At 40.5% G+C, this 22089-nt stretch overlaps 1 protein-coding gene across 2 annotated transcripts; it reads left to right on the forward strand.

Moving 5' to 3' along the window:
* Positions 1-8550: 8550 nt before the first annotated feature.
* On the forward strand, positions 8551-15357 carry LOC119733228 (protein AAR2 homolog). 2 transcript variants are annotated; one of them, XM_038206814.1, is made up of 2 exons: positions 8551-8784; positions 13482-15357. In XM_038206814.1, the coding sequence occupies exon 2, from the start codon at positions 13502-13504 to the stop codon at positions 14642-14644; it is 1143 nt and encodes a 380-aa protein (XP_038062742.1). In that variant the 5' UTR covers positions 8551-8784; positions 13482-13501; the 3' UTR covers positions 14645-15357. The 2 variants fall into 2 exon arrangements, with proteins under 2 accessions (XP_038062742.1, XP_038062741.1); XM_038206813.1 differs by lacking the exon at positions 8551-8784 and adding an exon at positions 9839-9919.
* Positions 15358-22089: the final 6732 nt, after the last annotated feature.

The following is a 22089-nucleotide window of genomic DNA, read 5'->3' on the forward strand; positions in this document are numbered from 1 at the left end:
TGTTTACAAGATTGGAGCATAATTGATCATTTTGTTGAAGAGTTATAGATGAAAGAAGATCGTCATTTTTTCAACGAAAATCGCTTGTAATTTGACACCCGATGACGTCATTATGACGTCAGTGCAAGGGCGGATCCAGGGGGGGGGCCAAAGGGGGCCATGGCCCCCCCCCAAAAAAACGAAACCAATTTTTTTTTTTTAATGTGACATCGCAATAAAGGCAGGCAATGAGTACACCACCATCTTTTCCTCAAAAAAAATTGGTTAAAGTGGTCAGAAATTGCCTCAGATCGCACCACAGAGCATCTAGAATCCAAAAATTTTTAGACCCGCTTTTGGGGGGGACCAAATTTTTTTTGGCCCCCCCAAAATTGTGTTCTGGATCCGCCCTTGCGTCAGTGTAATATGCACCACTCCGAGTGAGGGTCGATATATGTTTAAAGTTACAAGTTCATATCATATACCGTTTAGGAGAAAACCCGCGGAAACGTGCTATGCAGAAAAAAGAAAGAAAAAAAAGAAAGAAAGAAAGAAAGAAAGATTAATCGCAACAAATCCAAAGAGTGGTCGGGTTGTGCCCGACCACTCAAATATTAGAACTGCCTTGCTTTTCCGTACATTGGGGGTTCTCTAAAAGCATCCAACGATTCTCTTGTCCTATTGGTTTTATTGAGCATTCCATTGCCCACACTGCACTGATTACACATGGTTCGCTTTAGAGCATCTCAGCTCACACTATGCACTGATTGTAGGCGTTCTCTTAGAATCTCCCAGCAATTATTTACCTGTTGCAAGTTGTCGAACGTAGAGCAACTCAGGTGATTCTTTTAGAGCATCAAAGCATGCACACACAACTGATTGCATAAGGGTTTTCTTGGAGCATCGCAAGGGTTCTCTTAGAGCACCCAGCAACATTCTAAGGATTGCATAGGGGTTCTCTTAGAGCAGGCAAAGGGGTTCACTTAGAGCAGGCAAAGGGGTTCACTTTAGAGCATCACAGGAGTTCTTTTTTAGAGCACACCCCAGCAACATTCCAAGGATTGCATATGGATTCAAGAGCAGGCATATATGGGTTCACTTCTAGAGCATCCAAAGGGTTCTCTTAGAGCACCCCAGTATTCCAAGGGGCGCATTCTCTAGAGCACGTCCCAGCAACATTCCAATGACTGCATAATTATAGGGGTTCTCTAGAGCAGGCATATAGGGGTTCACTTAGAGCAGCCCAAGGGTTCTCTTATAGCACCCCAGCAACATTCCAAAGATTGCATAGGGTACCGGGTTATCTTAGAGTATGTCGATGATAGTGCTATCTCTGACTGCATATAGCGTTTAAGCTGTAGTAAGGTGCACTCAATGCAGTGTGTACTTCGGGATGCTCAAGAGGGTCAGTTGAACACTCTTAGAGCCGACCTGGGATATTTTAAGAGTAAAGAACCTCCTGGGATGATCTGAGAGGACCCCTATATGCAATCAGTGCAGTGTTGGTGGGTTACAGTAAAGAGAACCGTTTTTAAGTTCTGTCCACGGATCACAAAAAGGTGTGCGTTCGTTCAGCAAAACAAAAAACAATGCACAAACATCCCTATGTGATTTGTTTTCGTTTTGCTGAAAGGAAACTTACTAGTACGGCAGGAGAAATGGGTTCCCATGCACCCCCCCCCCTAAAATAACATTCCAAGATGATTTTAGAATCCCTAGGACATCGGATTAAAGAATTTTGATGTTGCCAGCGAAAAAATTGTCCCATGATGCCCTAATTTGCATATTTCCAAGATGGCTGCCGTGCAAATAATTAAAACGCTAAATGTCATATGTTAGTGACAGATGAGCCGATTTTGATAATCTTGGTGTCAAAATTATGGCTTTTTTGGGGTGCTGAATCGATTTTCGAGGTTTCTAAAATAGCTGGAGGTCAAGGTCACGTGTTTCAGGCAAAAGTCAAGGTCATTTAGGTAAAAAATGCGTCATTTTCATTTCTCCACCGGCATTATTTTTTACCTAGCTCCCATAGATATGGTGATAGATGCCTACTTATTGCTTTACAAATTTCCCACATTATCCCAATTACCAAATCCATTTAAAAAAAAAAATATGTGGCATTTTATTTTGGACTTATGGCTCTTTATTTGATCCCAACCCCTAAGTTTTGGATATGACCCAATATTATGAAAATTCTTAAAATATAGCCAGTGGATAAAAGCTTACCGTTATATTTTTTTTTAGGGTCATGGAATCGATTGATGGTGGTTTAGAAATAATCAGAGACCATTTTCTTGCTCCAAGGACAAGGGCCAAGGGCATTTTATTAATAAAATACTTCTCTGTTTCATTTACAGACATGCACGATTTTTGTCCAACTCCCATTGATATGGGTAATAAAAAACTTATTGTTCAGAATTTTTTCATTAACCCAAAGACAATTTTATGTGAACAACATGGTTAATCATGATCTTCGAGGTCATAGGATGTGATTTGAGGTCTTCATCATTGTGTTAAGGTCATCTTCAAGGTCATAGGACGGAAGAAATAAGTACATACAACTTAGCGCATAGACCTCATTGCAAGTGATGAACATTTCGTCACCGACACCACGAACGGACACCCGGTGGTCAGCTTTGCAGAAATGCAAATCGGAGAAAAACGCTTTTTAAAGGTTTTACACGAATTTACTCAGTAAAATATTCCATCTATCTTAGAGGTTTTAGTATCACTTAACGTGAAAATGCTTACACTACTCAATTATAAACTTTATATTGTAACAATCTGCTTAGTTAATTAGCAATTAAATGATTAAGATGGTTGTCAGTTCGTGAAAACCAAAATGTACGTGTTTTCGGAGAGTGCGCGCATGCAATAGCGTTAGTGAGTGTCAGTTCGTGAAAACCAAAATTGACGCGTTTTGGGAGAGTGCGCGCACACACTGCGTGCGCGCACTCTCAGAAAACACGTACATTTTGGTTTTCACGAACTGACACCCTGTGCAGGGTCACTTCGTGGTGACAAAAAATACCAGAATTGACCAATTTCTTTAAAATTCATTATTAAAATGTGCTTATTTTAGATGATTTCAGCAATTCTAACCTCGTCATGTTAAACTTCATGATACAAACTGCTAATATGTGCAAAAAAAGAAAATTTGAATTTTTAATTTTTTTGTAGGCCTACACATGTGATGCAGAGGGTGTCAGTTCGTGGTGTCGGTGACGATTTATTACTCCTGAACCGGTAATTACAGAAAGACTACTGGGTTATTTATAACAAGTGACGTTGTGGCGAAGTCTAAGGGACATCCTCAGAATCCATGAAAAAATCATCTTCGTCCATCTCCATAGTCTCCTTAGGATACCGCTTGCTACTTCGCTCTCTTGCTGGCCCTCTTCATTTTCAGCAGCATCAGTGTCCAGCGGATCAACGAGTGATATTATGGTGGCAAGATAGGGCCAATTGACCAGACAGGCTCCAGCACATGTACCCCTCCAACTGTCTTAAAAGAAAAAAAATACCTTGTAGAGTGAATTCATCAAAACAATAACCTTCCGGGTTTCAAAAGAGGGGGACAAAAAAACCTGGGGGACAGAATTACCTAGAGGGGGACAGAATTAACGGGCTGGGGAGGACACTTTTACCTAGGTAATTCTGTCCCCCGGACACTTTTACCGGAGGACAGAACGTCACCGTTTTCACGAAGAGCCACATATGTCGATTTTGAAGAAAAAGCGTTTTCGAGATAATCGCAAAAGAAGTTTCTCATATTTTAAAACTGCAAAAAATACCACTTTGCAACAACTTTGTGAAGCAAGGAAACCATCACACTATTCTATGTGAGCTGAATTTTTACATGAGCCCAATAATAAGACTTAATTCAGCAGTTAATTAGTGAAAATTAATTAGTAAATATATGTGGCTCTTCGTGAAAACGCAAATTCAGGTTTCCGACATATTGGCCCTTTCTGTTCAATGTGTATTTCCATAGGCGCGCGTGAGCACGCGCGCGCAGCTGAAAATGTAACAAAGATATGTGGCTCTTCGTGAAAACGCAAATCTCATTTGACCTACTTTTACGTATTTCCGTGCAATGGGTTTTGTACGCGTTCAAAGGGCCAAAATGTATGTGGCTCTTCGTGAAAACGCAAAATTCATTTATCGAGATTTTGGCCCCTTGCAACATTAATGTAACTTGGAAATTAATGATGTTTTGCTTACAGAAACATGTCAAAATGGTTAAGTACATTGTTTTAAATCAAAATATTGAAAAAAATCAAAATCGAAAAAGTGGTAATTTTTGACATATGTGGCTCTTCGTGAAAACGGTGACGAGAATTACCTTCCACACCGGTACTTGTTTCTCCCGTCCTTTGACCTTGAATATGACCTTAACACAATGATGAAGACCTCAAATTGACACATCCTATGACCTCAAAGATCATGATTAACCATATTGTTCACATAAAAATGTCTTTGGTTTTAATAAGAAAAATTCTGAACAATAAGCTTTCATAACCATATCAATGGGAGTTGGACAAAAATCGTGCATGTCTGAAAATGAAAACAAAGAAGTTTTTTTAATAAAATGGCATTGACCCTTGTCCTTGGGGCAAGAAAATGACCTCTGATAACTTCTAAACCACCAATCGATTCCATGACCCTTAAAAAAATATAACGGTAAGCTTTTTATCCACTGGCTATATTTTAAGAATTTTCATTATATTGGGTCATATACAAAACTTAGGGGGTGGAATCAAATATTGAGCCATAAGTCCAAAATAAAATGCCACATAATTTTTTTTTTAACTGGATTTGGTAATTGGGATGATGTGGGAAATTTGTAAAGCAATAAGTAGGCCTCTATCACCATATCTATGGGAGCTAGGTAAAAAATAATGCCGGTGGAGAAATGAAAATGACGCATTTTTTTCCCTAAATGACCTTGACTTTTGCCTGAATCACGTGACCTTGACCTACAGCTATTTTAGAAACCTCGAAAATCGATTCAGCACCCCAAAAAGCCAAGATTATCAAAATCGGCTCATTAGTCACTAACGTATGACATTTAGCGTTTTAATTATTCGCACGGCAGTCATCTTGGAAATATGCAAATCAGGGCATCATGGGACAATTTTTTTCGCTGGCAACATCAACATTCTTTAATCCGATGTCCTAGGGATTCAAAAAATCATCTTGGAATTTTATTTTAGGGGGGGGGTGCATGGGAACCCATTTCTCCTGTCGTACTATACCTTTTTGTCATTCGTGGACAGAACGGTGGTTGTTTTTAAACTTAAAGATAGATATGATAGATTTGAATGATTATTGTACTAAAAGAGAGCTTATGAATGGGCTTTCATATCCTAGATTTTGAAAGTGCTCCATGCAGAAATTCACTCCCGAAATGTGTTTTTTTTTTACTCACCATGTAGTGATGAATGCATTAGTTAGTGCGTCAGTCTTTCAGGGCAACATAATTTGCATGTATAGCTATATGATATTAGTTCAATATTCTCCACTTTTTGTTACTTTGTCAACTGATTTTGAGGCCATTTCCCCAAGTTTAATGATGTTGTAGTTGGTGTTCCATACAATGTGTGTACAGTTAGTTTAAATATAGTTTTGATGTCCTTTTGGCTTAACGTGAGTTACCCTGACATTTTCCCCTTGCTGGAAAAGACTCGAAAAGCAGACATCGAGGGGAAAAACCGTCATCTTCATTTGCTGACAAAGAGCTGTTATAACCATCATGAGAAAATAGCCTTGTCAGAGTAAATGACAATGAATCAATTAGCTGTAACGGAGTTAAATACAAAAACTCTGCACTGTCTAGTGTCTATGGTCAGTTACCGTGCAATCGCCCCGCAGATGGAAGACTTTATTATTTTCATAATATCCTGTGTTTCAAAACAATTTTGAAAAAGTTTGATGCTGGCATTTTTGCTACATGTAGGTCAGGCTTGTTTTCTTCCTTAGCCAAGAGTATGCCACTATATCAATACATAAAACAACTAATGTTGGAATGATTATATAAATTCTAAATCATCATAATCATGTGACATATAAACCTACTATTTTTGTCAAGCTCGAAAAGGAAAAAGGTACAATTTCCAAAATATAAATTAAAACCCGTCTTGCTGCCAAATGTCAAGAAACGTTTTGATGTGAACTGAATTGGTTAAAACACATTTACAATGCATAGTGAAATCCGCGATGTTACACACGTGAGATTTTTTTTTGACTGTCTTCGGTCTTGCTAAAATATTTCCTTCTCTGGAAACGTCTTTCAGAGAATCCGAGCCCGTGTGATAAGCCCCAATCGACGCAAATCCTGACCCTTGACGAAATTGTATTGTATTAGACTTTGTGGCTATGCGGCGCGGCTTGAGGTGTGGGTTTGTGTAGGTGCCGTGTGCTTTAAACATATCCCACGTGCGCCGACAATCAGCATTGTGTGCTGGACCGCGTGGTGCATGGTTGCATTGATATCGAACAAGGCAATTTTTAGTACATTTGTACTGAAATTTCGTGATCATCATGATCGACGCGACTCCTGACCCTTGACGTATGTATTAGACTTTGTGGCTTCGCGGCGCGGCTTGAGGTGTGGTTTGTGTAGGTGCCGTGTGGCCGACGTGTGCTTTATACATATCCCACACGCCGACAATTAATCAGCATTGTGTGCTGGACCGCACGGTGCATGGTTGCATTGATATCGAACAAGGCAATTTTCTAGTATTGAAATTTCATGATCATCAAGATCATAAGAACAAAATATTAGAACTGCCTTGCTTTTCCATACATTAGGGGTTCTCTAAGAGCATTCAACGATTCTCTTGTCCTATTGGTTTTATTGAGCATCTGAGCCTACACTGCCGCTGATTTAGGGTTCGCTTAGAGCATCCCAGCTCACACTATACACTGATTGTAGGCGTTCTCTTAGAATCTCCCATGGTTCTCTTAAAGCAACCAAACAATTATTTACTGATTGCATATGGGGGTTGTCGAACGTAGAGCATCTCAGGTGATTCTTTTAGAGCATTAAAGCATGCACACACCACTGATTGCATAAGGGTTCTCTTTGAGCATCACAAGGGTTCTCTTAGAGCACCCAGTGACATTCTAAGGGGTTCTCTTAGAGAAGGCAAAGGGGTTCACTTAGAGCATCACAGGAATTCTCTTTTAGAGCACACCCCAGCAACATTCCAAGGATTGCATATGGGTTCAAGAGCAGGCATATATGGGTTCACTTAGAGCACCCCAAGGGTTCTCTCAGAGCACCCCAGTATAAGATTCCAAGGGGCGCATTCTCTAGAGCACGTCCCAGCAACATTCCAAGGATTGCATAATTATAGGGGTTCTTTTAGAGCAGGTGTGGACGGTAATTCTGTCCCCCGTTAAAAGTGTCCGGGGGGACAGAATTACCTAGGTAAAAGTGTCCTCCCGAGCCCGTTAATTCTGTCCCCCTTCAGGTAATTCTCTTCAGGTAATTCAGGTAATGCGCGCTCACGAACACGACTCGTATCATCACATGGGTGATACTTGCAAGGGGACACATTTACCAGGGGGACACTTTCAACGTTGGGCAGGCCGGGGGACATATTTACCGCAGGGAGGGGAACAGATCTACAGGTAAATGTGTCCCCCCGGACAGATTTACCGAGTCACGAGCCGGTAAATTTGTCCGGGGGACACATTTACCAGGGGGGACAGAATTACCTGCCACAGGCATACAGGGGTTCACTTTAATATCCGGTTCGTTAGTTAAAACGTCATACACGTGCGCACACTGATTACTAGCGCCCATTGGCTGCAACTGACGCTCGAGCTGCGTTAACTTCCGGTTCCAATCGTGCAGAAAAAGTGCTGGAGGTGACGTCACACTAACAACCGGATAGAGCGCCCTAGGGTTCTCTTATAGCACCCGCCCCAGCAACATTCCAATAGAAAGATTGCACAGGGTACTGGGTTCTAGTCGATGATAGTACGTAGTTCTGACTGCATAGGATGTAAGCTGTAGTTAGGTGCGCACAATACATGTATGTGCTTGCTTCTTGGATGCTCAAGAGGGTCTGCTGAACACTCTTAGAGACCTGGGATACTTTAAGAGTAGAGATCCTCCTGGGATGATCTGAGAACCCCTATATAACATTAACAGTGCAGTACGTGTGGTGGGTTGCAGTAAAGAGAACCACCTGCGATCCATTACGAGCACACTGTCGCAACTTTCGGGCAGCTTCTATGCAACTCCTCACATGGCCGAGGGTTTTGTGCGTAAACCTTATCAGTCGGCCGATCACGCTCAATTGAAATAGGCAAAACTGCAAGTCACATCATAAAGAATAAATAGCCCATTTTTTCCAAGAGTGTGCCTTTAATGTCTAAAAGAACCCCAGCCAGGGCCGCTCTAAGAGAACTCCATGGGATGCTCCAAGATAACCCGAAATACTGCTCTGAGAACCAAGGCAGTTATTACATTTCATTAAGATGTTGGTTTTGTTTTTATGTTTACAATCCGTGCAACCATTTCTGCGCGTTTTCGTAGTTGTTTCTCTATGAACTCTAGAGGGCGGTTTGAACAATTGAGGGCGGTCCAATTCCTGAATCGTGCAAGTTTCCATCGAAATCATTCATGTCAATGTCTTTGTACATGATTGACAAAGTCTGTCACTGGGGAGTGTCAGTGTCAAATTGATTGTCAGTGTCATTCGTGAAGTAGTTTGGGCGATCGTGAAGTGTAGGGCCCGGTTCCATTGGACCTACCATACCAAACTAGTTGGTGACATCCTCAATAAACAGGTAGGCTATTCATAGTAGAGGACTAGCCCCACTAGTGTGGCCGTCGGTATGCTGCGCTGAACCCAAGGCCACACACCGTGGTCTGCGCACTACTGAGGACGTTTTCATAATTTCAACAGCGAATTTCTTACATATGGTTATATTCTACGATGTCCCAACTTTCACTTCTGCGATGCGTGGGTGTAATGATGTTCAATTTTCCAAGATATTCTTGAATCTTTCTGGAGCCCATATGCACTCGTGAAACGTTTGGTGATGGCAGCCATTTTGAATGTGACAAGAGATGACCTCAAGCTGTGACGTCGCGTTTATGCAAATTGCTTGTCGAGCGAGGGCGCGAGTTGCAAATGCGACGGCTGTTTCCTGTACCATGCATTTATCGTCTGGGGGCCACGTGCACTGATCTCTATTCAGGATCTACGGCACAGGAAACAGCCGTCGCATTTGCAACTCGCGCCCTCGCTTGACAAGCAATTTGCATAAACGCGACGTCACAGCTTGAGGTCATCTCTTGTCACATTCAAAATGGCTGCCATCACCAGACGTTTCACGAGTGCATATGGGCTCCAGAAAGATTCAAGAATATCTTGGAAAATTGAACATCATTACACCCAAGCATCCCAGAAGTGAAAGTTGGGACATCGTAGAATACAACCATATGTAAGAAATTCGCTGTTGAAATTATGAAAACGTCCTCAGTAGTGCGCAGACCACGGTGTGTGGCCTTGGGTTCAGCGCAGCATACCGACGGCCACACTAGTGGGGCTAAGTAGAGGACTAGAGGGCAGGGTTTTCGTGGTTTTGTTTTTGAGGGAAATTTGGCGGTAAAATGACGGTGACAGCGCGGCGACAACACGCGACCCGAAATAAAGATGGCGATCACGGCGCGCTGAATCGCAAGGCACAAACCGCGCAGAAAAATCGTGATTTCTACCCCAAGAATCTGTTCAAAATTGCAAAACGGGTGTCATTTAATAGAATTGAGAAAAGTCTGCTTTTGATTGAAAAGTTGATTTTTGAGCTATAAAAAATATTTTTGACTTCAATTTGATCAAAACAAAACAGGGGCCCAACACTTTACGATCGCCGTAGTTTGTTCGTTATCCATGTGGTATAGGCTGTTCAACATTTTAAGGTACAGATCTAGGCCTACCAAGATAACATTGAAGTATGTTTCTCAAATACAAAAAAACCGAAGCCACACCACTCTTGTTAATTTTTTGAAGTTTTGTAGCAAGTGGGTAGGCCTACTGCACCCATTTCGTTAAATAAGTTTTGTGAACGCTTCATCTTCAATCGACATCTAACAATCTGGTGAACGAAATTCTGGTAGGCCCTAATTGCACATTTTTAATTGACATTTTAGGAATTTCAACCCACCCTAGACTGCTAGGACGTAGCCACATCATGATCAAGATAAACAGTAACATGACTAAAACTTTAAATACATGATGTAGTCCTAACGGTTTCCTACATACATGTAGTTCCAGCATCCAGATAGCAAATATCATTGAACGGCTGCTTTCGGCTCAACTACTCCACGAATTCAAGCGACATTGATGAAAAAGTTTACCTTGAGTGATGGAGAGACCAAAAAATTTAAGCTCTTTTTCTTTTGATTTTACGACGACAAAAATACCAATGTCACTTTTCCTTGTTCCAGATCGGTTCAATCAGTTCCGAATCGATCAAAACTACTTCACGCGATAAAAAAAATCACGAGAGAAAATCAATTTTTCTTTAGCTAGAACCAACCAATTCAAGCATATTTTCTGATAAAGTATTATTTCATTTTCCAAAAATAGGCCTAGGCCTACATGTAGTTCATTCAAGAGAATTCCAGCAAATTTTAAAAAGAGAAAAAATGTAAATGATTTTGAAACTTTTGTCTGCAGCGCAATGGCTCGAACTCATGCACGGACCGAAATTCTTTGACCAAGCACAGAATAGGCCTACGTCACACAAAATCGATTAACGCGCGTGTAGTTGGGTCGAAAGTGCACGCGCTATCCGGAACTAGGCAAAAGCATACGGTCATTCGTTGGTGCATGAATTTTCAAAAATGAGAGACTTTACAACTTATTTTGATTCAACAAACTTTAGATGGAAGAGTTTGTACGACTGTAGTGTGTATGAACAAAATATTCGAAATTACATGCTACAAGTGATATACATGTACCGAGGAGAAAATTTATCGTCCATTTGCAGATCCCGCAATTTTTTACAAATCGTCCAAACATGTCGCAGTGCGAGTCGGAAATCTGGCCAAAATTACATTTTTCTTTTCAAAATGCACATCGTCAAAAAAAAATTATTGGAAACTAATCCAAAACAAGTAGGTTTTTATTTAAAGCTATCCGGAACTAGGAAAAATCCGGAACTAGGAAAACGACTGTAATAGGGGCGTGTTGTGAATATTGAGGCCAAACATTTTGTGACAGGAGAGTTTGGAGGTCGGAAAATAAATTGAGAATTTCTGCCACAGCAACTTCAATTGTCTTTCTGTTAGGTTTGTAGAAAACTTTACAGTTCTGGAAGTTGACTGACATACATGTATGATGTAGGCCTATACATGTACCGTACATGTATACTCTAATCAAGTAACCAAGCCCAAGCCAAGAGCAAGGCAGTGATACATGTGTATACGTATTTAATGGTGAACCGGTCACGTCCCCGACTTGTAATTGTACTGGCACGGCACTGAACATGCGCAGTGATCATGATGAATCTTTGTCTAGTTCAGCGCTTACATAGCCGTTGTGACTTCATGAGATTGGAAAATTAACAAGATCTATATGTACGCCTACATGTCCCCCTGCATGTACAGTCAAACCCTGATAAGAAGAGCATTATTACAAGATACTGCCTATAACAAGCAAAATTTTAGGTCCCAAGTCTTGTTTTTCTTTGTTTTCCTTTGTTTTCCATTACTATTAATACAAGGTAATTCGTAAAGTCCCAAGGACCTTGTTATAAATGTATTCGACTGTACATACATGCACTGACCTACATGTACATCATGTACATTTGTTCATGTAGCCTATGATGTATAATGCAATTTTGAACTTTCTTTTCCCTTAAAAAAAGCCTCCAGATGAGTCCAGAGCAATGAATCAGAAAAAGAAAATGATATAATCTGCTAAGAAAAGTAGGATTTGATTCTGCATATCTGCATCTGTTTGCTTCTGTAAAAATGCCTGGTGTGGCTATCCCGTACCGTTAAAACAATAAACGAATAAACGAAGACAAGTCTTACTTTTTGGGTGCAAAAATTAAAGTTCCAAAAACAACGGCAAGGTTTGGACTCAAACTTGAGTGGCGTGCTTGCAAGGCGGGCACACTACCCACTATATGCCACTGGTTCACTAAACAGAAGATGGAAATTCTATGTCTTGTAATTTACATGTATATGGTGTACATACGCCTACTTGTATACTCGTGCATGAGGGCCCAACACCAACCCCCCAGCTGTGATGAGGAAAATGCGGGAACTGTTCACTATCACAGCTGTTTAAACTTTTTGATCAAGCAAATTGTTTTAAATTAGATAGTAGGGCATAGCAAGACATAGCTTGAGTAACTCCAGCTCTAATGCGATAGGCATTAGAGCTGGAGTTACTCAAGCTAAGCAAGACATGATCTGAGGCCTCTTTCAAGTATTTCTGACCCCACCATACATGTAAGTTATGATTACAGTAGCTGTTAAAACAAGAAATATCTGGGAAATAAACAGCTCTCAATGATTTAAACACATAACACAAACTCTTGGGGTGCGCTCATAAGTCCAACGCCTCATACATGTAGGTCCGACGCCTTATAAGTCCGACAAAATCGCATCCCCTAACCAAATAAAGGCACATAAGTCCGACACCTCATAGGTCTGACGTCTTATAAGTCCAACGCCTCATAGGTCCGACGCCTTATAAGTCCGACAAAATCGCATCCCCTAACCAAATAAAGGCACATAAGTCCGACACCTCATAGGTCTGACGCCTTATAAGTCCAACGCCTCATAGGTCTGACGCCTTATAAGTCCGACAAAATCGCATCCCCTAACCAAATAAAGGCACATAAGTCCGACACCTCATAGGTCCGATGCCTTATAAGTCTGACGCCTCATGGGTCCGACTCCTCATAGCTCCGACCCCTGGTAAGTTTGACAAATTAAACGCCTCATTTTTCCAACGTCGGACTTATGAGGTGTCGGACTTACATGTATGAGCTGTCGGACCTACATGTGTATGTATGAGGCGTCGGACTAATATGATACGGCCCCAAGTTCTTCAGTTCGGCTGTGTCAGTTTGGTGAAAAATAAGTTAAAAAATTATTTGGCCCGGCATTGAATAGCATTGTCTGATTGGCTAATATAATTAAGTGGCATGGGTAGCTAGTGCGTAAGGCGGTCACCTCTCACCACTGTGGCCCTGGTTCAATTCCCGGCTGCGGACCATATGTGAGTAGAGTTGTGCATTGGTTCTCTCCTGTGCCACAAGGTTTTTCTCTGGGCTCTCTGGTTTTCCTCAAGGTGTAAGTCAATAACAGATAAAATGTTTGATATGACATACAGATGTAAAGCCCCTGTGAAAATAATGTGTACTGAGAGAAAACTGGCGCCAGCCAAATAGCCAATACCAAAAACTAATCATTATCTGCAAATTTTGATTTTGTGTTGTTTTGTTATGTTTTGTTATAACAGATATTTTGAAAAGCTTCAACATGGCAGAATCCTCCTCTGTTCCAATGGATCAAGACACAGCCAGGAAGCTTTTTGAGGAAGGAGCCACCCTTCTCTTTCTCAACGTCCCCCCTGGCACAGAATTCGGCATCGACTACAACACATGGAACACCGCGGAGAACTTCAAGGGAGTCAAGATGATCCCACCGGGAGTGCACTTTGTGTACTACAGCGCTGTGAACGTCAGGGAGCGCAGTACCGCCCCTCGCATGGGGTTCTTTCACTGCTTCAAGCGGCAGGAGGTGATGGTACTGAGCTGGAGCAAACGAGACGAGGATGCAGTGGAGCACTTCTTGGAAGACGGTGAGGAGGCAGAGTATCGGGGACGTCTGAGAGAGTTTGATCCATTCCTAGGATCCTACCCTTATGAAAGCTTGAAGAAGTGGGTGTCACTAACTAGCCACATCACGGAAGCCTTGGTCAAAGACTTGATGCCATCGTGTGGGAAGATCTTTTCAGCGCCGCAGTTGATTGCCGATGACAAAACCCGGACATCAGCCCAGAGAGCTGAGTTAGCAGAAAGCCGGCGTCTGGAACACCCTGAGGGTGCAAATACCAGTGCCGAGGATCTGCTACCCAGGATGCACAATGAGCCAGGGACAGAGATCCGGTTCAGTCCCATCCCTGATAGGAACTATCCAGTGGGAGCTTCTGCTGCTGAGATCACCAAGTACTCCATGGACCTGAGTTACACCCTGGAGAGCATGCTGAGGACACATTACCCAGACCACCCCAGCGGTATCCTTGGGGAGATCCAGTTTGCCTTTGTCTGTTTCCTCGTTGGACAGGTCTACGACGGCTTTGAGCAATGGAAGCGACTGGTCCACATCCTATGTGCCTCTGAGGAGTCCCTCATGGCTCACCAGGAGCTCTACGCTAGCTTCATCACTTCCCTCCACTTCCAGCTCAAGGAGGTCCCTGCTGACTTCTTCATCGACATCGTCTCCAAGGACAATTTCCTGACCACCACCCTGCGGGAATTTTTCGCAAACCTGCAAGGGGCGGAGGTTGGCCAGCCTCTCAAGGTCAAAGGTCGGCGATTCAAGGACAGCCTGACTAAGAGATTCAGGTGGGACTTTGATGCTATGCCAGACGATGATGCTCCAGTTGTCGTGCAACTCTGAACTCTTGCCCTCTTGACTTTCAAGTTTTGTGGATTTCCTGTCATTTTCAGACCATCCGTTTGCAGTGCCTGCAATATGGTACGTGTGATTGCACATTTATATACCTTTCAACGGACCATATTTTTGAGTGAACGAAGGCGCCATATCAACGTCACTTTCTGAATACAAACACATTGTTAAAGTAGCAGAGCAGCTTAAATCTTGGCCAACATGTGGGGTGCTGTGGTCCAGTGGTTACGCTGTTGGACTCACGGGCCAACGTACATACATGTACATGGGTTCAATCCCTGACAGGAACTTGGTGCTTGTGTTCTTGGGCAAGACACTTTACTACAATTGCCTCTCTCCACCCTAGAGTGTAAAGGGTACCTATAAAAACTGGTTTCATGGCCCAATGAATAGGGGTAATACTTGTGAAACTCTTTGAAATCGTTGATATAAAGTGCTATACATGTATAACTTAAGCACCACATTACTGTTACTTTATTAGATATTGTGAACATGTCATATTTGAATTGTGGCAATATGTAAATGTACAGCAATAACCATGGATTCATTGCAAACTGGTGTTGTTTAGCGCCCTCATTCAGTCAAGAGTAGGTCCTAGTGTAAGATGGAACCCATGACCCATGGGAGAGATGTGTCATTGTTAAAAGTGGAATAACTTCATCTTTACCAAAACAACCCCTCGTCAAAATAGTGAATTAAGGCCCCCCCCCAAAATAAGTCGGTCTCTGGTCAGCGCGCGCGTCGATTTTAATCATGCGCATCAATTTTTTTTTTTCCAAAATGTTCCGCAGTAGCTCCAACAGCGCCCTCCATTGCCGCACCTCATTTTTTTTTTTTTAACCAAAGAGCACCACGGAATGGGAAATTGCACCAAGGCAAATGATCGAGAGCACCAAGGCAAATTATGGAGGACACCAGTGAACATGAGGACACCAAAAAAGCAAAATAGTACCCCACCTTGTCTGTACAATCCAAGCTTGAAGAAAAAAAACAAGCAAAAAAAAAAACAAACAAACCGCGTCGCCGCGTCAATTCAGGAACTTTGGTCTGACCAGAGACCACATTTTTATTTTTTGGGGGGCTAACCGCATGCATACCACTTTGGGCAACATTTTGGACAGGTCTACATCTTTTTCAGTTTTTAGAAGAAAAGTGACACATCAGTGACACGTTCTGCAAACTGTTTGACAGCAATTATGGACACAATGCATCCTTGACACACCATTTCCTTTGGTTCTTGGGTTCACCGATTTATTAAGCCCCGGCGCCCCGCCCACATGCTTTGAATCTATAACTGTAAGCAGCAGTGTAGCCAAGAGTGGGGGGGGGGGGGGGGGGATCCTTCCCCCAAAATTGTGGCCTCCCCTCCGCCAGTTTCCCCCCCCCCCCCCCCACTGGAAATTTGCTAGTCCCTTTTTCAAGAGGGGCCTTTTTTTTTAAGAATGACCCTTTTTATGTCAAGCGAACGTTTTTAATTGTGCGGCCATGAAGAGCACAATGCATTGTCAAATAATGTCTGCTATAAAGTGCCGTACCTTAGAAAAATCCATGTCTTGTCCAACTCTTCTCCCCTCCCCCCCCCCCCCCCCCCGGCATCCCACTTTTCCTCGAATCAGTTGATTTCGTATAGTTTGCTTCAGACTTACGACATTGAAACTGTATAAAGTATTCTAAAATTTTGACTTTCCACTTTTTTGCTAATTGTATGTCTCTAAAGTTTACAGGTGACTGGTAAAAAAACCTGTTTACCTTTTAGCACGGATGCGATGTAACTCCCCCCCCGAACTTGAACCCCCCCCCCCCCCCCATGATGAGAACGCTGGCTACGCTGCTGCTAGTTTTGTAAATTTATTGGGAAAATATTATTCAGCTGTTCAGTGCAAAGTGAACAACAAAACAAAACATGTCAATTTTTAGCTGTCCATTTTTACTTTCTTTTATGAACTTTTGAGGAAAACAAATTTGTCATTTTCAGCAGTTTAATAACAGAACTGATTTGTTCTAGTTTAATCGGATGGGTCTGGGCAGATCTAAAAATGTATGCATGTAAAATGCATAAAAAAAAACCAAAAAAAAAACTTCAGAGCGGGCATGATTTTATTATGTTTTTTTACATTTTTTAAGTTTTGGATTTGTTTTGCCAGTCTTCATTAAGACTAGTTCAGTTCAAAACATTCAAACAAAAAATGTAGTTTGACTTTCTATAACATCTATTCATTAGTGTTTTGTCAACAAATTTTTTTCCAATAAAAAAATATTTTTAAGGATAAAAACAGCATTGTCTGAAAATTCATTCAGTATTTTTTTCATCCTCCCCAAATTGTTCTATCGCAAACATGAGAGTTAGCCACACCCCTTAGACAACTCTACGGAATTTTGTATGTTAAATTTTGTTTGTCTAAGATTTTGCGCTTTCCGCGTCCATTTGTATACATGCATTTGCACATGTACATTGTAAAGAGTGCCATTTAAAATTTGCATGCAGCGATCAATATGGAAAGTTTTGCAGTAAGTTTTTTACAACTGTCAAGGTCTTTAAAGGGAATATACAACATTTGCAAACATCGAAAAATTTCCAACAGTGGTCGGCCGACCACCATTGGAAAAACCGAACTATTTTTCAACTTCTGCTTCAAATTTACCTTTTTTTCAGTCCAAATTTTGTTTGCTAAATTGGTAACATGTTCATGAACGGGTGCAGGCCAGCTACACTGGTTCCCTTACCTTACAATTTTCCGGCATCTATAAATTAATACATTTCATCCTTAGTGGAGTCAGGGAACCAGACTACTTTTTTCGTTTTTCTTGGTTTTTCCAGCATTTTCGAACACAAAACTTCAAACATGGCAGTGTTACAATATTTGTATCTATTATACTAACCCCTCAAATAGTTCATTTCTGAAAATTACAGCAATAGCCAATGATGTACATGTACATTCCCTTTAACCTGCTAAAAGAATATAAACCAATGGGCAACAGTTGGTGGTTGGCAAACAACTTACCGTTGAGAGAAAAGTGGCTAAAAAGTGGCACCTGACAATAAAGCGCAAAACATTACAATGAAATAACATCACAGTTGTTTGTGTACAAGTAAATGTACGTGCATAGTTTTTGTTTTCGTATATTTTCAACGACAAAAAGCGGTTCGAATATGCGGTTAATATTCAGGACAGCCCATCTGTAGCAGTTTAGCACAACGCAATCAACTAAGGCCGAATAAAAAAAAAAACGTGTTTCTCATCCGGGTTTTAAAAAAAAAAAGAGGAAAAGGGCCTTTTTATTTTTTATTTTTTCAAGATGGCCGCCATTTCAAAATTTCCTGCAACCGTTAGTGTTTCCACTGTTCAGAGACACTTTTAAAATGAAAGACAAGTTGGACAAGAGAACTGAACATATTTACAGTGTCATTTACAGTTGTATCGGTCTACAATGAACATATTTCGCAAGTATATATTTTCCGATGAATTTATGGAATTTTTCTGTATTTTTTACTGCATTTTTCAAAAATAAAAAATAATTAAAAAATCCAGGCCGCCTCCAAAAAGGAAGCGGATGGGGACGAGAAACAAGTTTTTTTTTTACTTAGCCTAACCCATGCGTCGTATAACCTCATACTGCTACAAAACATAATATGCCGCCTTTATTCTCAGTTATCGATGTTTCAATCTCGATCCACCGTTTAGAAAAATTCCCTAAACAACTTAAAATCATCACCGGCACCAGACTACCATGTGACATCTAAAAACAAATAGTGCGAGATACGTTCATAAGTTAATCACTGAAGCATGGAAACCTATTCCTGCAGCATACTCTATGCACAATTGTGGAAGGCCCTTCAACCAGGTTGCAATAAGACCCTCGTGCTAAGAGATAAACAAATGTACCATCAAACACATGCAAATCACTAAAGACCTGGAATGTACTCGTGCAACATGCAAGATCTGCATGGTTCAGTGAGGAAGGCCTTTCAACCAGGATGTAGCAAGACCCTCTTACTAAGAAGACGTGTGACCAAAACCAGCATCCCAGCAGCCTGCTGTCTTCATGGGTTCCTGTGTAGATGGTTCTATCAACTGCGAAATTGCTCCAAACCCCCAGTTCAGCCTTAGCCTACAAGGTCTTGTCTAAATATCAGAGCAGTCTTTAAACTCTCAACAGGTCTCAACAGATCATTCTCTTCACTTCACTAAAACTTTGGTCCAGCTGACCAACTTCAGTAACAAGTCCCAAAAACTTAAACATCCATGAGCTCCAACAGCTCAAAGTATTAACAGTTCCAATGCCCACCAGCTCCTAGACCCACCATACCCATCCCCAAAAAGCTCCAAGTCCAAATATCATCCAGTCCTCAGCTGATAGTCCAGTTCCCTCTCAGTAATGTGCCCAACTATTCCTAGACCCACCAATTCCTAGTCTCAATAAAGTCCAGCCAAATAGTCACCAACTCCAAAATTCTTAAGTCCTCAGCTAGAAGTCCATTTCCCTCTCAGCAGTTTGCCCAACAGCCCAGAGTCCCAAAGCCTACCCCTCTAGCTCAAAATTTCATCCGAGCCTCAGACCCTCAGATCTGAAAAAATTTCAAGGGGTACCCCTTGATTTCTGAAATTCTGGCCAGAGCTGAAAAATTTTCTAAGTCCAAAGACCTAAGGGTTTTAATTACGAAAACCGGATAATTTTTCAAGAAAGTGCCATGGCAGAGCGGAAAAAGAGAGAGCTGGCATGCAGAAGGTACGCGGTTCAACCCTGCTCCATGCTACTATTTTATATATTTATTTTTAAATTCACCATTACAGAGACCAAAATTTATTTTTCCTCCCGGGGCCCCGGCTGGGATTTGATCCGGGGCCCCCGGCCTGGCGGTCAGCGAGCTGGACCACCAGGCCAAATGCTTCTTCGAAAATTTGTTCTCGGAACTTATATTTAAAGGTTAGATTGCGCAATCAAAAAAATATATGCAAATGACCCTTTACCTCATTTGAATAACAATAGCAGAAAAAAATCAAGGAAATGGCTGGGGATGCAAAATATATATGCAAATGCCCTTTACCTCATTTGAATAACAATAGCAGGAAAAAAAAATTTAAAAATGGCCAGGGGCACACAATGCCATTTTAAAACCAAATTTATAATGTAATTTATTAATTTCCAGTATTTTATGCACAATAAATAGTAAGTACGACAAAATTACACTTACATTTTCTTAAATACATGTTAGGAGAAACAAACGCAAAGATATATTTAAAGAAATACAAATATACGGTTAACTAAATGATTTGTTTCAGTCAATAAATTAAAACTGTACCGCTACCAGGTGAAAAAACTTTACACCAAAAAAAATGCTAAATTTTACATTGCGAAAAGGGCAAGTCAGTATGGATTAAGCTAAAAAGTCCTTATAGAGGTATTTGCTAATACATGTAAATTTATAACCATACTTTTGGTACATAAACTGCAATTGTTTTGTTTTAGTTAAATAAATATTTTAAATCTAACACTTGGTGACATAACCCGCATATTATTATATTAGCTGACAGGAAGGTTTAAATTCTTTACAAATTCTATTTGACTTTTTCAATACATTTTCAGTACATTTTCTCCTTAATTTCAATTATGTAGTTTGTTTTTAATACAAGAGGAACAAATGTCAAAATCATTACATTACATGTAACCATTACAAAAACCACATGTACATGCAACTTAATCTTATATATTTGTTCTTTTTAGTAAATCATTCCAAATATCATCATACATATGTAGGAGTGACTATTTGAACTTTTAACCTCATTTAGTCACACATAGGTAATTATCATTATAGTCTAATGAATTTTAACCATAAATCTATATTTACTTTTTGAGTGCATGTGGAATGGTTCAACCCAATGCTCCAGAGTCATGAAAATAGCGAATGGAATTTAGTTACTTTTATTTTCATCTTTTCCAAAAAACAAATTGAAAAAAAAAAAATTATCTTGAAAGCTAACCATCTTTGAATGAGTTAGGTTGAACTCAATTTCTTTTAAATAATTTTTTTTCAGTTTCATCTCCAATTAATTGCATGTTATTTGTGATTGTCCAACTTCAAAATGTTCTACAGAATTGATCAAAACCAAAATATTATTTGTTCTTTTGAATTAACTTTCATTTTTGTGGGAACAGCTAGCTGTAGGCCTAGATATGACAGCACCAAATACTACACCTTTTACTCAGAATCTACAATAAATTCTCAAAATCTCATATCCATGTTTAATGTAACTCTATATTTAGCATTGCATTGGAATCCATTACACAGACTGGTTGATCTGACCTACGCCTTCTGCGCAACAGCACTTTGTTCGTTTTGTGCAATTTAGATCAACGCGTTACATTAATTATACATTAATAATTGGAAGCATTGCAAGAAAGAAACCAAAGAAATGGGACGATCTGACAATCATTCAACTGTTTGACCCAAGCAGATCAGTTTTATATTCCATTATTTAATTGCCTTGATTCTTAAATTAGTATTCATCCATTGAAATTACACGTATGCACAAGTTATACATGCTTAATTTAAATTCAACGTATCCCCCCCCAGCATTCATTGAAATTACACGTATGCACAAGTTATACATGCTTAATTTAAATTCAACGTATCCCCCCCCCCCAACATCCATTGAAATTACACGCATGCACAAGTTATACATGCTTAATTTAAATTCAACGTATACCCCCCCCCAGCATCCATTGAAATTACACGTATGCACAAGTTATACATGCTTAATTTAAATTCAACGTAAACCCCCCCCAGCATCCATTGAAATTACACGTATGCACAAGTAATACATGCTTAATTTAAATTCAACGTATACCCCCCAGCATTCATTGAAATTACACGTATGCACAAGTTATACATGCTTAATTTAAATTCAACGTATCCCCCCCCCCAGCATCCATTGAAATTACACGTATGCACAAGTTATACATGCTTAATTTAAATTCAACGTATACCCCCCCCCCAGCATCCATTGAAATTACACGTATGCACAAGTTATACATGCTTAATTTAAATTCAACATATACCCCCCAGCATCCATTGAAATTACACGTATGTACAAGTTGTACATGCTTAATTTAAATTCAACGTATACCCCCCAGCATCCATTGAAATTACACGTATGCACAAGTTATACATGCTTAATTTAAATTCATCGTATATACCCCCCCCCCCAGCATCCATTGAAATTACACGTATGCACAAGTTATACATGCTTAATTTAAATTCAACGTATCCCCCCCAGCATCCATTGAAATTACACGTATGCACAAGTTATACATGCTTAATTTAAATTCAAAGTATACCCCCCAGCATCCACTGAAATTACACATATGCACAAGTTATACATGCTTAATTTAAATTCAACGTATACCCCCCCCAGCATCCATTGAAATTACACGTA

This window comes from Patiria miniata, unplaced genomic scaffold (assembly GCF_015706575.1).
Source record: "Patiria miniata isolate m_02_andy unplaced genomic scaffold, ASM1570657v1 HiC_scaffold_25, whole genome shotgun sequence".
In the NCBI taxonomy this organism is placed as follows: Eukaryota; Metazoa; Echinodermata; class Asteroidea; order Valvatida; family Asterinidae; genus Patiria; species Patiria miniata.